Genomic DNA, 14,805 nt, shown 5'->3' with positions numbered 1-14,805 from the left:
TATATATATATATATATCTGTTACAGAAATAGAAATATTGCATATCCCCCAAATACAACTCACTTTGTTAGTTTTTTGAGGCAGTATCAGTTTCAATATTTTTTACCCCTAACCTCCTTAGGTGACTTAGAATAACTTCCTTATTCTCTTCTCCTTAGTCACTTACAGTCTGGTCATTGCGGCTACCACACTAATGCATCTGCTTGGTCAAGAATGACCTGAGTGGATTTTCCTCAGGCCTTTCACTTAGCTGATTACCCCAAGCTTCTGGAAGATCCTCCTTGGTCTTTCTTTGCTCTACTAACTGCTTACTTGTTTGATCATACATTTTGTTTCCTCAGGTGACTCTGCTTCTTTCCATTCTGGATGTTTAGACCTTTCCCTCAATTTGATTTAGAATCTCTTCTCTACACTTTCTCCCCCTTCGAAATTTTATTTCACTCCCATGATTTAATACCAAATCTATATCCACAGTTCTGATGTCTCTTCCAAGTTCCCTACCTGTATTTTCCAATATCTGATGCGTAATTTACAATGATAGTCATTTGGACTCATGGAGAAATAAACATTCTCATTTATTTGACAGGAATTTAACAATACAAAGATGGAGAAAAAATAAAAAGGAAAAGGAGGGAAGAAAAAATGGAATAAGCAAGGGAAGGAATAAATAAGGAAATATGACTCTAGTTCCCTAGACAAGTCTGAGGTGGAATTGTGAATCTACCATTTCTACAACTGCTTTCAAGCCTCAAGCCTGTTACAGAGTTCCCTCAAGCTCTTTAAAGTGGGGGGGACCTCTGCACAGTGAGTGATTAAAGTGCAGAGTCTTTAGACAACATGATGCTTAAAGCAAGCCAACCATTTCATCAGGTGCTTATAGCACAATTACCTTATCCTAGTATCAGTGGGAATATCACTTAGAACAATTTGTGTATGTAGTTTACTTCCTAGATGATTTGATTATAGGGGAATTAATTTCACTTTATGTTGACCTTAGAATGTAACTCCATCATAAGATTCTTTTATAATGGCCACCATTTGCTTGCTATACAGTGGGAACTCATTGTTTTATGTGCATTATCTCATTTAATCCTCACAATTTCAAAGGGGAGGTAAATTTGCTATACTTATTAGGTATGACAGATGAGGAAAGTAACATATATTTACCCAAAGAGGCTGAGTCACTAACTACACCCAAGATGTCCAACTCTAAAACCCATGCATTTAAGCTCTATTCTCTACTCTTTCCAGTGTATCCTCCTAAATACTCAACTAGTCTGTCAAACAGAAGAATATCAGGAGCAAATCCAGCCTTCCCAGAACATTGTCTTACCCATTTCCTGGCCAGTCACAATTAGATTTTTTCAGTCACCTTTGACTCTCTCCCATCTTCCTCTCCTCCCCCCACATCTAATGACAGCCACATCTTACCTTCATAATCTCTCTTTTAATGATAGCTTGGTTTAAGTTTGCTTTATACTCATCACATTGTCTCATAATTATCTTTATAAATGTATATCTTTTTTGCCATACTGCAAATTTCTCAAAATATTGGATAAAGTCCAAATGATTAGTGATGATGTCCTATTCAATAGAGGTGATGCCCTATCAATTTTGGGGAGATCACTTCCACTTTGGATGATCAAGGAAGGCTTCATACTATTTGCACTTTACTTTGAAATGCAGGTAAAATTTTCAGCAGATGGAAAAAGAAGGGAATTCTAGAGGAGAGAGGAACATGAGCAAAAATAAGAAAGTAAGGAAAACCCAAGATGTGTTCAAGTAGCTTCAAGGACTCCAGTTGGCCTGGAATATAGGCCTGTAAGGTCAACTGAGGGCAAATCATGAAGAGACTTAAATACAGGCTGGGAGTTTGTTTTTGTTTTTTATTTAGGCTAGATAATCAAAAGTTTTGAGGTGAGGAAACATGACATCATAAAAACTAAATTTTAAGAAGAGTAAGTTGGTAGTAGTGCACACAGGTGATGGGCAGGAGGACAGGAGACAGGAATTCTACTTAACACTCATCTTCAAAAGCCCTGACAGAAGGTCAAAGGGCCTAAATAGTCTCTTCTTTGCATACCCATTATAATCACTCCATAGTGGCCACCTAGAAGCTCTGTGATAAAGAACTACCTAACCCTGATTTTGTGGTAAACAGTGTCACACTGTACCAGCTGTGAGGGATGACAGCTTACCCTTGCCTCAGCTAAGTAAGGGATTCCACTCAACACCATCTCCTGACAGTTTCTTGTTTGGAATCCCTTCATCCTCATTTTAGGACTATGAGTGGCCCTCTGTTCAGCCTCTAACATTTGCCCTCCATTTTTAGTTACTAAAAGAACATTCAAACACTCAAATCAAACCCTATCCACACGACCCAGCTAAAATGTCACCTACCCTACCAGGAAGTATTTCTTCTTTGAAATCCTACAGCAATTTTTCTGTCCCTCTTTGGCCACTGACCTCTCTCTTCTTATGTTTTACTAGGCTTCTAAGTGCGAGCACTTCCCATAGTGCGTAGTATGGTGAAGGCAGTTATGTGGTTGGACACCCGAAAGAACACAGATGAATCCCAGTCTGGCCTAGAACCTGAGCTTTAATTTCCAGTTGCTAATAGCCTGTGAGATTTTCCATATCAACGCCCATTTCCACAAACCTGACATGCCTAAACTTAACTCTCCCATCTACCTGCCAAAAAATTCTCATTCCTAACTTCCCTCTTCCTGTATTTTTCCTAATTACCTACATTTAAAATCTATGATTCATCTTTGGGTTTCCTTTTTTTTTTTTTTTTTTCACTTTTGCATCCTATCAGCTACCAGACCCTCTCCATTTCCCACACCCTCTGTGCAAGACTCTTCAGTCTTCGCAGCCGACTCTAATTCTGCCCATCCTTCAGGGCCCAGCCCTACTCCCCCCTCACTTTATGAAAACTTTATTGATCATTCCAGCCAAATGTGCTTTTAATTTGGAACACTAACTCCTTTTAACAGTGTCTGACAGTGAGGACTTCATGACATCCTTTACTTCTTATTTTACTTTTGTTTGGTTTGGTTTGGGTGGCTGGGCAGTACATGGATTGAACCCCGGACCACACTCTGACCAACTGAGCTAACCAGCCAGTCCTCCCTTACTTTTCAATTTTTAAAATAATTCTTGTATTATTGGGTCACCCATCTATGTGCCTATATCTCATTTATATATCAAAGTTGTATATGATCTCTTTAAGGATAGGGACAATGTATGCCTTCTTTGTACATCCTGAAGATTTTCCATCATGATACTGTGCACTTAATAGGTACTCAATATATTTGTTGAATGACTTCAGTGACACCCAATTTCCAGGATAAATATTTTTTTCTATAAAGAATCTGTTTGCAAGTTAAAGTAACTATTTACATATAATTTGCCTTGATCCAAAGAGATTTTGAGGTGGTCTAAAACATGATGGTAATAAAAAAGAATGTTACTTTAACTTATTGTGTGTATGTGTGCGTGTGTAAAATTAATTTCACACCTCGTGCTTCAGATTGATGGAATTTTTATATTTACATATTCACTCAGGAAACATTAATTTAGTACTGACTTTGGGATAGAACCTTAAGAACTGTGTCCAAAATAAAAAGATTAGTAAGACATCACCCCTTCCCTTATTAGTGAATGTGAATAAAATGTACATAAACTATACTAGGAATGCATATATAAACACATATTCAGGTATGCAGGTACACGTTTAAATTGATATTAATTACATAGATATCAATAGTCTAACAAAAAGCTCAAAAATGAAGTCATTTTTTCACAGCTCTACCTATGCAACATTTAAAAAAAATCTTTTAGTTGAGGCCACTTTTATGAAAGCCCAAATGAGCTCTGACTACTCATTTTCCCAGGTCCTTGGACTCTTGCAAAGCGTACTCACAGGGCAGCTCTCCACGTTGGTGGGTCGATGAGGGATGATAAAGGGTAGGACATCCAGCCACCCAGAGCAGTTGTCGGGCGTGTGGTTCTCATTTTTACAACTCGTCAGCACCACAAAGTAGTGAGTTGGGATGGGAACACTGGTGTCAGCTACATACCTAAAAACATAGTTAAAAAGATTTTATGTTGTTATACTTCTGCTTCTAAAGGTTATAAATGTCTCTATATACTTTTAAAGAAATGCCAAGATAAAATTATAGTAAAAGAAACTAATGAATAGAAAGTATAAAGTATTATGTACTTTTTATTTCCATCAGCTGGAACAGAGATTTATAGTAGAAGCCCAAGCTTGGTCATTCTCACGTTACAGGAAAATATTAGAATACAAAGAAAAGTGGAGCATGGAGCTCGCCTCCTGTGAGTCTTAGCTTTTTTGACATTATACTTCACAGAGGTGTTTTCTTACATGGCAGGGGATAGACCTGAAGGAGCCCCGATTCCAGCTCCAGCTGTGCACTTCCACTGGATGTTTGGACTTGCACTAATCCTCTAACATTCCATGACTTACGAAGTCTCCACAACTTTAACAAGGAGGTCATCCAGGGCTATCAGCTTCCCAGGATAGACATGGGGATACATCCGTATAACTGACATGACAGTGCTTTGGGTTCAGATAACAAATGTGAAAGTGTTTTTAAAAGTTTTAAGTGCAAAATAAAGGTAAGATATTAGTATGAGTCCACTAAAAGGAATGTGAGCTGATGTAAGTCACAATATGTTGCTGTGATTTAGAACATGGACTGAGAGCCAGACTATCTGGGCTCATATTCTGGCTTTACCACTTATAAGCTGTGGAATTCAGACGACTTACTTAACTTCTCTGTGCCTCCGTGTTCCCATCTTTAACTGGGAGCTAATGGATCTAACATAGGGTTGTTTTGTGGATTAAATGAAGCATATGTAAGTGCTTAGAAAAGCACCTAGCATGAAGTAAAGTGCTGTCAAAGTGTTTGTGAGAATCATCAAATGGTAAGAGATCGAATCAATAAACACTGAAATGAAGACAAGGTGAACAAAGTAGAAAAAGGCCACACATTTAGTAATCACAAATGGTACTTTATCAAAAGGTGTAAGCAGAGATCATTGCTTTACATAATTTAGGCTTACAAGGTACAATTGTTTAGTTTGGTCCTTTCTATATTTTGATAATAAAGAGAAATGATGAATGACTTCTGCCTAAAATTCCCTCTTACTGTGTGCTGCATTCAAAACTAATCCTTATTATGACCAGGCTTAGTGCTAAGATGTACAGATTAGTAGAGTACGTTTTCCTTTTTTTTAAATCTTGCTGAAATTCTTTTTTTACAAAAAAATTTACTTATTGAAACATAATTGTTTGTACATATCTGTGAGGTACAGCGTTGAATGTCTATACCTGTGTACAATATGTGGTGCTCAACTCAGGATAATTAGTATATTCAACATTATACAATGTAACCATATTATGTGGCTCTTTACCGATTTCTCACTAACCTTCATCTACCTCCCCCTTTCCCACCTCTGGTGGCCTTAATTCTGTTCTCTCCTTCTGAAAGTTCAACTAATTATTCTTTCTTTCTTTTTTAATATGTTTATTTTTTTAGCTCCCCCTTATGAGTGAGGACATGTGGTATTTCTCTTTCTGTGCCTGGCTTATTTCACTTATAATTTTCTCTAAGTTCATCCATGTTGCTGCGAATGGCAGAATTTCGGTCCTTTTATGGCCGAGTAGTATTCCATTACGTAAATATACCACATTTTCTTTATCCAGTTGTCCATTGATGGACATTTAGTTTGGTTCCAACTCTTGGCTATTGTATATAGAGCTGTGATGAACACGGGAGTGCAGGTATCCCTTTGACATGATGATTTCCTTTCCTTTGTGTATATACCCATCAGTGGGATTGTTGGATCATATGGCAGTTTTATCTGTAGTTGTTTGAGAAACCTCTATACTGTTTTCCATAATGGCTGCACTAATTTACAGTCCCACCAACAATGTAGGAGGGTTCCCATTCTCCTAATCCTCACCAGTATTTGTTATTCTCTTTTTGATAATGGCCAGTCTAACTGGGATAAGATGATATCTCAGTGTGGTTTTCATTTGCACTTCCCTGATGTTAGTTATACTGAGCATGTTTTCAAGTACCTGTTGGCCATTTGAGAAATGCCTATTTAGCTCCTTTGCCCATTTTTTAATTGGGTTATTTGTTTTTTGACTGTTAAATGTTCGAGTTCCTCTTATATTCTAGACATTAATCCCTTGTCATATACATCGTTTGCAGATTTTTTCTCCTATTCTGTAGGCTGCCTTTTTGCTCTGTTAATTCTTTCTTTTGCTATACAGAAGATTTTCAGTTTGATATAATCCCATTTGTTTATTTTTTCCTTTGTTGCCTGTGCTTTTGGGGTCTTATTCATAAAGCCTTTGCTGAGTCCTGCTTCCTAAGTGTTTTCTCTATGTTTTCTTTTAGGAATTTTATAGGTTCAGGTCTTATATTTAAGTCTTTAATCCATTCTGAGTTGCTTTTGGTATGTGGTGAGAGGTACAGGTCTAGTTACATTCTTCTACACATAGATGTCCAGTTTTCCCAGCACCATTTATTGAACAGGCAGTCTTTTCCTCGATGTATGTTCTCGTTGCCTTTGTCAAAGATCAGTTGGCTGTAAGTAGCTGGGTTGATTTCTGGGTTCTCTGTTCTGTTCCATTGGTCTGAGTATCTGTGTTTATGCCAGTATATGCTGTTTGGGTTACTATAGCTTTGTAGTATAATTTTAAGTCAGGTAGTGTTATGCCTCCAGCTTTATTTCTTTTGCTTAGTATTGCTTTGGCTATTTGGGGTCTTTTGTTGTTCCATATGAATGTTAGAATTGTTTTTTCTATTTCTGTGAAGAATGTCATTGATATTTTCACGGGGATTGCACTGAAGCTGTAGATCACTTTGGGTAGTATGGACATTTCCACAATATTAATTCTTCCAATCCAAGAGCATGGAATGTCTTTCAATTTTTTTGTGTCCTCTTTAATTTCTTTCAGCAATGATTTGTATTTCTCGTTGTAGAGATCTTTCACCTCCTTGGTTAAATTGCTTCCTAGGTGTTCTTTTGTTTCATTTTGTTTTGTTTTGTGACTATTGTAAATGGGCTTGCTTTCTTGATTTCTTTTTCTGCTAGTTCATTACTGGAGCATAAAAATGCTACTGATTTTTACATGTTGATTTTGTATGCTGCAACTTTACTGAAATTATCAGCTCTAAGAGCTTTTTGGTAGTCTTTAGGTTTTTCTATATTTAGGATCATGTCATCTGCAAACAGAGGCAGTTTGACTTCACCTTTTCTTTTTTTATTTGTGGAGTGGGGGTGGGGCATGTGCTCTAACCAACTGAACTAACCAGCCAGCTGACTTAATCTTTTCTAATCCAGATGCCCTTTATTTCTTTCTCTTGCCTGATTGCTCTGGTAGTACTTCCAATACTATGTTAAATAGGAATGGTGAGAGTGAACATCCTTGTCCTGTTCCTGTTCTTGTTCCCATTCAGGATGATATTGGTGGTAGGTTTATTGTATATGGTTTTTATTGTGTTGAGATATTTTTCTTCTATACCTAATTTGCTGAGAGTCTTTATCATGAAGGGATGTTGAATTTTTTCAATTGCTTTTTCCACATCTATTGAGATAATCTATGATTTTTGTCCTTGATTTTGTTGATGTGGTGTATCACATTTATTGACTTGCATATGTTGGACAATCCTTGCATCCCTAGGATGACTCCCACTTGATCATGGTGTATAATTTTTCTGATATGGTGCTGTATTCTGTTTGCTAATATTTTGTTAAGGATTTTTACATCTACCTTCATCAGAGATATTGGTCTGTTGTTTTCTTTTTTGGTTGTATCTCTCTCTGGTTTTGGTATCAAGGTGATGCTGGACTCATAGAATGAGTTTGGGAGGGTAGCCTCTGTTTCAATTTTTTGGAATAGTTTGAAGAGAATTGGTATTAATTACTCTTTAAAGTTTTTAGAATTCAGCAGTGAAGACATCCAGTCCTGGGCTTTTCTTTATTAGGATACTGCTGATCACTGCTTCAGTCTCATTGCTTGTTATTGGTCTGTTCATGATTCTTTCTCTTCCTTATTTGCATTTTTGTTCTATCAGTGGGTTTTGTTCTTTCTTGTGCATTCATGGTAGTAGAACTCGTTTTCTGTATGAAATCTACCTATACTCTCTTCTGAGAGATTCTTTTATGAATCATTCACTATTGTGAAATTTTCCTTAGTTTTCATTTGATTTTTTTCTGTTTATTGTAGGATGGGTTCTATATTGACTGATAGTACACTGATTCTTCCCTGTCTCCTTAACCTTTATAAAATTTCATTTCATCTTTGACCATTCATTTAGAAAACAAAATTTTTGCTAAACTTTTCCTGGGAATTTTTTCTTAGCCCATTAGTTTAGAATTTTGACATATTAACTTTTTGCTAAGTCAACAATAACATCTTTATATGAATATATTATGTAATATTAAAATACTGAGCTTTTATTTCAAATATTGGGATTTTTCCCTCTTGATACCCTATCGCTAAATTGAAAAGTCAAATTACTTACTCTGTAATTTCATCTGGAGCATCAAAATGACCATCATAATTATAATCAAATACTGGTCCACTAACCACATTTACTCCATTTCTTTCCATGGCATGTTTTATAAGAAGATCACTGTGAAAGTAGTCCCACATTTCTAAAAATAAAAGATAAGATGTTAAAAATATCTACCTCTATTAAACATTGGAATATTTTCAATTATAGACAGGTAAATTTAAATATCATCAAATTCTATTTCAATAGTTGACAGTGGTGATTGGGTAATTCTACAAAACAGTCCATGCAACAAAAATAAACAACCATATTGATGATAGCTTTTTGTTGCCGTAGGTGCAGTCTTGAGATTACAGTTAAATATGTCTCCAAATTCCTCTCTAGGACTGAGTTGCTTTTAGGACAGTGAGTGTTAAAAATGATCAGAACACCTATGCTGCCTTATTAAATATTACTCTGGGAACACATTTACCTTTCATTTACTTATGGTGAGTGTTAGTAAAATTTAGTTTTGTAAATAGCTTTTTACAGTTAAATTAAGGGTTCAAAACAAATTATCAGAATTCTGGCAACAAGTTACTCAAACTTGAAGTAAGTTGAAAAGAAACAATGTCAGGGATCTTTCCTGGACCTATATTTAAACATTAGAACAAAATGACTCTTAATGTCAGGAACAAATTGTAATAAAAGATGTGTTTAATTTGGAAGTTCAGGAAGTCACTTAGGTGTTTTAAAATTAATAATCTAAATTCATACTTACCTTTGAATTCTGCATACATAGGGACTAAGTTACTTGTAATTAAAGCATCATATTGACTATCAGAAGTTCTATTGTATGCTGCAAAACAAACGGATCTTATTAAATCTAGCTATAAGAGAAAGTATGACATACTACATAATCAGCCTATTACTATTACATATTGATGTAAATTCATTAACAGTCAAAACACAGAAGTATTGAGTACCTTCTAGTAGTGTTCATCAATAATGCAAGCAGTTTTATGCATTCGATACCTGTAGTGGATTGAATTGTGATACCTAAGAAAGTAAGTCCAAGTCCTAATCTGTCCTCCCCAACTTGTGAATGTAAACTTCTTTGGAAATAGAGCCTTTGCAGATGTACTTAAGGGTCTCTAGATGAGATTATCATGGATTTAGGGTGGATGCTAAATCCAGTGATTGGCATCCTTATAAGGAGAGAGAGAGTTGAGAAAAGGAGACACACAGGGAAGAAGGCCATGTGAATACAGTGTCAGAGATCACAGTAATACAACTACAAGCCAAGCAATGCCTGGAGCTACCAAAACCTGTAAGAGGCAAGGAAGGATTCTCTCCTAGAGCTTTCAAAGGCAGCATGGCCCTGCCAACACTTTGATTTTGGAATTCTGGCCTCCAGAACTGTGAGAGAATACCCTTCCGTTGTTTTAAGTCAACAGTTAGTAATAATTTGTTTCAGTAGCCCTTGGAAACAAATACAATACCAGACATTGATGCAGTTATTGAATGTGCACAAAATAATAATACTATCATAAATAACTCTCTTCCAAAATAAAATATTCTTAAGAAAGTGAATTTTTACTCAATGAAGACTACTGATGGGAACACTACAAATGATGAACTCTGAGGACTCATGGACATGCTGTCTAGTGCAGTGAGTGAGTGACTGTTCTCTAGAAGAAGCCTGCTCTGGACCCCAGCTCCCCTGCTCCCCAGCTGCACCACTTGGGCCAGGTGCTGAGTCCATCCATTTCCACATTGGTCTCATGCCATTGATCTCATAGAATTGTTGTGAGGATTAAAAGCTGCAGACCTATAGATGTTTTTTATACTACCTTTCTTTCATTCTATTTTATTTGGTAATGACATGTAACATGACATCTACCCTCTTAACAAACCTTTAAGTGTAGAATACAGTACGAAGGGTCATCAAAAAGTTCATGGAAAGATTCATATTATCTTTTAATTCCTTCCATGAACATTTTGAAGTACCCTCGTATTGTTCACTCTAGGTATCATGTTATACAGAAGATCTTCTAGAGCTACTTCATCTTACTTGACTGAAACTTTATGCCCATTGATTAGTAACTTCCCATTCCCCCCTTCTCCCAGCCCCTGGCAACTCCATTTCACTCTTCAGTCCTGTGAATTTGACTATTTTAGACCTTGAGGATATTATGCTAAGCGAAATAAGCCAGTCACAGGAAGACAAATACTGCATGATTCCACTTATATGAGGCATCTGTTATAACACTTTCATATTTAAACTACACGTGAGTATCTTAACTAATAGTTAAATGAGAGGCCAATGGGTAGGCTACAAGAGGCAAGAAGAAATAAACTAGCTTTTTTGTCTTAAGATTTCACATGCTGTTCATGGTATTCAGACCCCCACTAAGTCTTTTTTACTTTTTAAATAAGCCCTGAAAATTGGAAAGGCAATCAACATAACATTGCCCCTATTTCAGAGAAAATTAAGAATTCACCTATAATAGAATTTCCATTTCTAACAAATAGTTAGAATTTATAGTGGAAAATTAGAAGGGAGTTTCATTTTATCCTCAATATTTTGGGGACAAGTTATTTATTTATTAATTTTATTTCCTTGTCAAGGCAAATGTTTACATATCAGCCAATATCATATGGTTTAATGGATACAATTTCATATGCCAATTTAAAAATCTTTATTAAAAAATGTTGCAATTTTTAAGGTTTATCCTAGAGTTTACATAAATTTGGTTGCCCTAATTATATCTAGACACTTAAGTGAAATACGACAGTTTATTTACCCCAATTCTGTTAGGAATTTTTAAATTGATATGCTACTTGCTTTCATTAAACCTTTTTTCCCGCCATAAATCTCAGACCCTCTAAATTATAAATCTCTAAATTGACTATCTTTGGCCATGGCTTCAAGAAAAATGAGCCAAATATCAGGAATAACCTCATTCCCAGAAGCTAAACTTGTCAAAAATCTTATGAAATTGACATTTCCTCCTGAACAGGAAAGATAATTAAGTTTTAGAAAAATTATTCTGGCTTCTGCATGTTCCCAAGAGAGATCCTTTCTTTAAAAAAACTTAGTTCATTTGGCTGCTTAATCCATAGTTTAAAAGTGTTGGATGTACAGTGTGAATGATAGCCCAGAATCCCAGCCTGATTCCTTCTCACAGGCACAGCTGTGTTCTCCATGCAAACCTGAGTTTGGGCAGTAGCCAGAAATAAAGATGTTGTTTTTTAGAAGCTTGGGTCCCTCTCCAAAGAATCTTCAGTTTTAAAATTAAACTTAAACCTGCCGAACTCTCTAAACATCTGGGCCAGATTAGAACTGGTGTGTGGTTCCCACTGCAAAATTTATTAGTCTTTATTATAGCTGCTGCACGGCTTCTGACCAGCCCACAACTGCTGGATGCCTCTGAGGCAGCTAGTCTAGCCCAAGCAGGTAGTTTTGGTGGAGAGTATGTGTTTAAGGCACATGCCCACATCCAGCTGATGAGGGCTTTCTAAGCTACTGCTCTAAAAAAGAGCTCTACTAACCGGGAGGGTAGAGGAAGCCGTGGGTGATATTCTTGTCTGCTAAATAGAAGGAACACTTTTGGCTCTCAGAAGGAGCAACCCTGACATCAGCCCGCAGACAGTCTGGGACAGTGGGAGGAAGAGGCGTTGTGTCTCCCTGTTGGAAGAAAGAAAAGAAAAGAAAAATTACGCCCACAGTTGTGGCTCACCCATTGCCCTATATGGTTTGTAACTTCCCTGGTGTGTTTTTCATTTAACCTTTTTTTATTTTCTTAGTGAATCAGGTCTACGCAAGCAATGGAAATGGATGTCTTTAGCAATGTTTTCTTCTGTGGTTCTCTTCTGGTTAGGGACATCAGGAAGGCAAATTAAATACACCTTGGAAAGAAATATTTGCAGAGTAAAATCTGAATTGAGAGCAAATGAATAATGGGAGCTATTGCTAAAAAACAAAATCTTTTTCTGAATCTAACTTTTATGTGGTGATATATATTGTGCTTTCAAATAAAAGCTGAAGGGCCGGCCCGGTGGCGCACTGGATAGTGCGCCACTTGGGAAGCGCGGCGGCGCTCCCACCGAGGGTTCGGATCCCACATACAGACCGGTTCCCGCTCACTGGCTGAGCGAGGCGCGGGAGCAACACCGAGGGTTGCGATCCCGTTGCCGGTCCCGGTCCGGTACGGGCGCGACACTGAGGGTTGCGATCCCGTTGCCGGTCCCGGTCCGGTACGGGCGCGACACTGAGGGTTGCGATCCCGTTGCCGGTCCCGGTCCGGTACGGGCGCGACACTGAGGGTTGCGATCCCGTTGCCGGTCCCGGTCCGGTACGGGCGCGACACTGAGGGTTGCGATCCCGTTGCCGGTCCCGGTCCGGTACGGGCGCGACACTGAGGGTTGCGATCCCGTTGCCGGTCCCGGTCCGGTACGGGCGCGACACTGAGGGTTGCGATCCCGTTGCCGGTCCCGGTCCGGTACGGGCGCGACACTGAGGGTTGCGATCCCGTTGCCGGTCCCGGTCCGGTACGGGCGCGACACTGAGGGTTGCGATCCCGTTGCCGGTCCCGGTCCGGTACGGGCGCGACACTGAGGGTTGCGATCCGTTGCCGGTCACGAAAAAAAGACAAAAAGGAAAAAAAATAAATAAAAATAAATAAAAAATAAAAAATAAATAAAATTCAGATATGAACTAAGTATATTATTCTTCAGCTGGACAAGAACTTGTAACCAACCTAAGATCAAATCAAAGAAGCTGTAATTGTCTAAACATACTTATTTGGGGATTTAAATAAATTTGCAGCTATGTTTTATGCATCATTAAATATAGGAATATATATATATCTATATTTGTTTGTTTGTTTTGCTTTGGCAGCTGTCCAGGTACAAGGGTCGAACCCTGGACCTTGGTATTATCAGCACTACGCTCTAACCAACTGAAATAACTGGCCAACCCTAGGAATATATTTTTTATAATTTTCTTTGCGTCCCTATTTAAAGACTAGTGCAATAATTTATTCACCAGGGGCATCCTATTAATGTGCTGACTAACCCAAGTATTTAAGGTAATACCGTATTACATGATCATTATATTTTGATTAGCATATAATCACGGGTAGTGAACATTTTGCTATTTATTTAATTTTTTCAGAAATTTTCATTTATATACACTCTACTGCTTACAATGCATATCGTTCTTAACAAAACTTGAAATAGTTTACATAAAAAAAAAAGTTAGCGTACATTAGGATGTCCTTCCTTTATTCACTGCATTGTGCTGAAAGTGAAAATTAGCAATGGTATCTAAAATGTATGAGTGCAATTCACAAAGAAAAAGGCAATGTACACTGTATGCTGTATTCATGGGCGGAAGAGTGTCATACTGAAATGTAGAATAGGTGGGAGTGACAATGAGGGAAGTTCAGGGAAAGCCAAGCAGAGACTGTACCCCCTACCATACTGCAATGCTCCAGTTGGAAAACATTATACAGAAGTTGAGTAAACTTTTCCAACTTGATTGGACACATATACTTATCCTGCTCCCTTCTAAAATTCTATTAAAAATGCAGTAATAATAAAGACACATATGAGGTGATAAGAAATGTTCCGAAGCTAGAAAGCAGATAAACAAATAGTAACCTGATTTAGTAGACCAGTAAACACTGACCACTAAGAGCCTAAGGTTGGAGAAAGCATAAAGAAGCAGATTCCTACTGCAGAACCCCTTAAGGGTAGAACTTGGAGTCTCCTAAAGGCAGGGAGTGTGCATAAGTCTAGAAACAGAGGATAGGCTGAAAGTCCGTAAAAGAGGCCGAACAGAACGTTTACCATCTGGAGCATTTGAACCAGAGGTATGACCAAACTAAAGGACACAAGGCACAGTGAAGAGCAGGTGCACCATACTGAAAGGAATGGGATTAAATAAAACTCTACATAATGAATGACAAGACTTCCCCCAGTCTCACTGTCCCATGTAGCCGGCAAATCATATATGCTGGGTCACATTAGAAGTGTCCTCTCTTTGGAAAACAAACCAGTCTGAAAAGAAAACTAGATACAGTTGGGAGTCCCCAGCAAAATGGCTGGTTCTCTTCCTCATCAACCTATAGTGAAGCCTATCAGCTGGAAATCTCCAGCCATGTAGTTTTAGTGTCTTGCTCCCAAAATATGAGCTGACAGCTGAGGACCACTAACACTGGTGGTGGGAGGCTGGGGGGGGGGGGGGGGGGGGGGAAAA

At 37.9% G+C, this 14,805-nt stretch overlaps 1 protein-coding gene across 1 annotated transcript in view; it reads right to left on the bottom strand.

Annotated features, from left to right (window-relative positions):
• The window catches only part of ENPP3 (ectonucleotide pyrophosphatase/phosphodiesterase 3), a 91,083-nt gene that overhangs the window by 3,390 nt on the left and 72,888 nt on the right, over positions 1-14,805 (bottom strand). The window contains exons 23-26 of the mRNA XM_008580109.1: positions 12,096-12,231; positions 9,322-9,399; positions 8,571-8,703; positions 3,926-4,082 (exon numbers count right to left, since the gene is read on the bottom strand). Of these exons, the coding sequence (XP_008578331.1) occupies positions 3,926-4,082; positions 8,571-8,703; positions 9,322-9,399; positions 12,096-12,231 (504 nt within the window). The remainder of the gene's footprint in view (positions 1-3,925; positions 4,083-8,570; positions 8,704-9,321; positions 9,400-12,095; positions 12,232-14,805) is intronic.

This window comes from Galeopterus variegatus, unplaced genomic scaffold, assembly GCF_000696425.1.
Source record: "Galeopterus variegatus unplaced genomic scaffold, G_variegatus-3.0.2 Scaffold2019, whole genome shotgun sequence".
In the NCBI taxonomy this organism is placed as follows: domain Eukaryota; kingdom Metazoa; phylum Chordata; class Mammalia; order Dermoptera; family Cynocephalidae; genus Galeopterus; species Galeopterus variegatus.
This window is presented reverse-complemented; position numbering and strand designations above follow the sequence as displayed.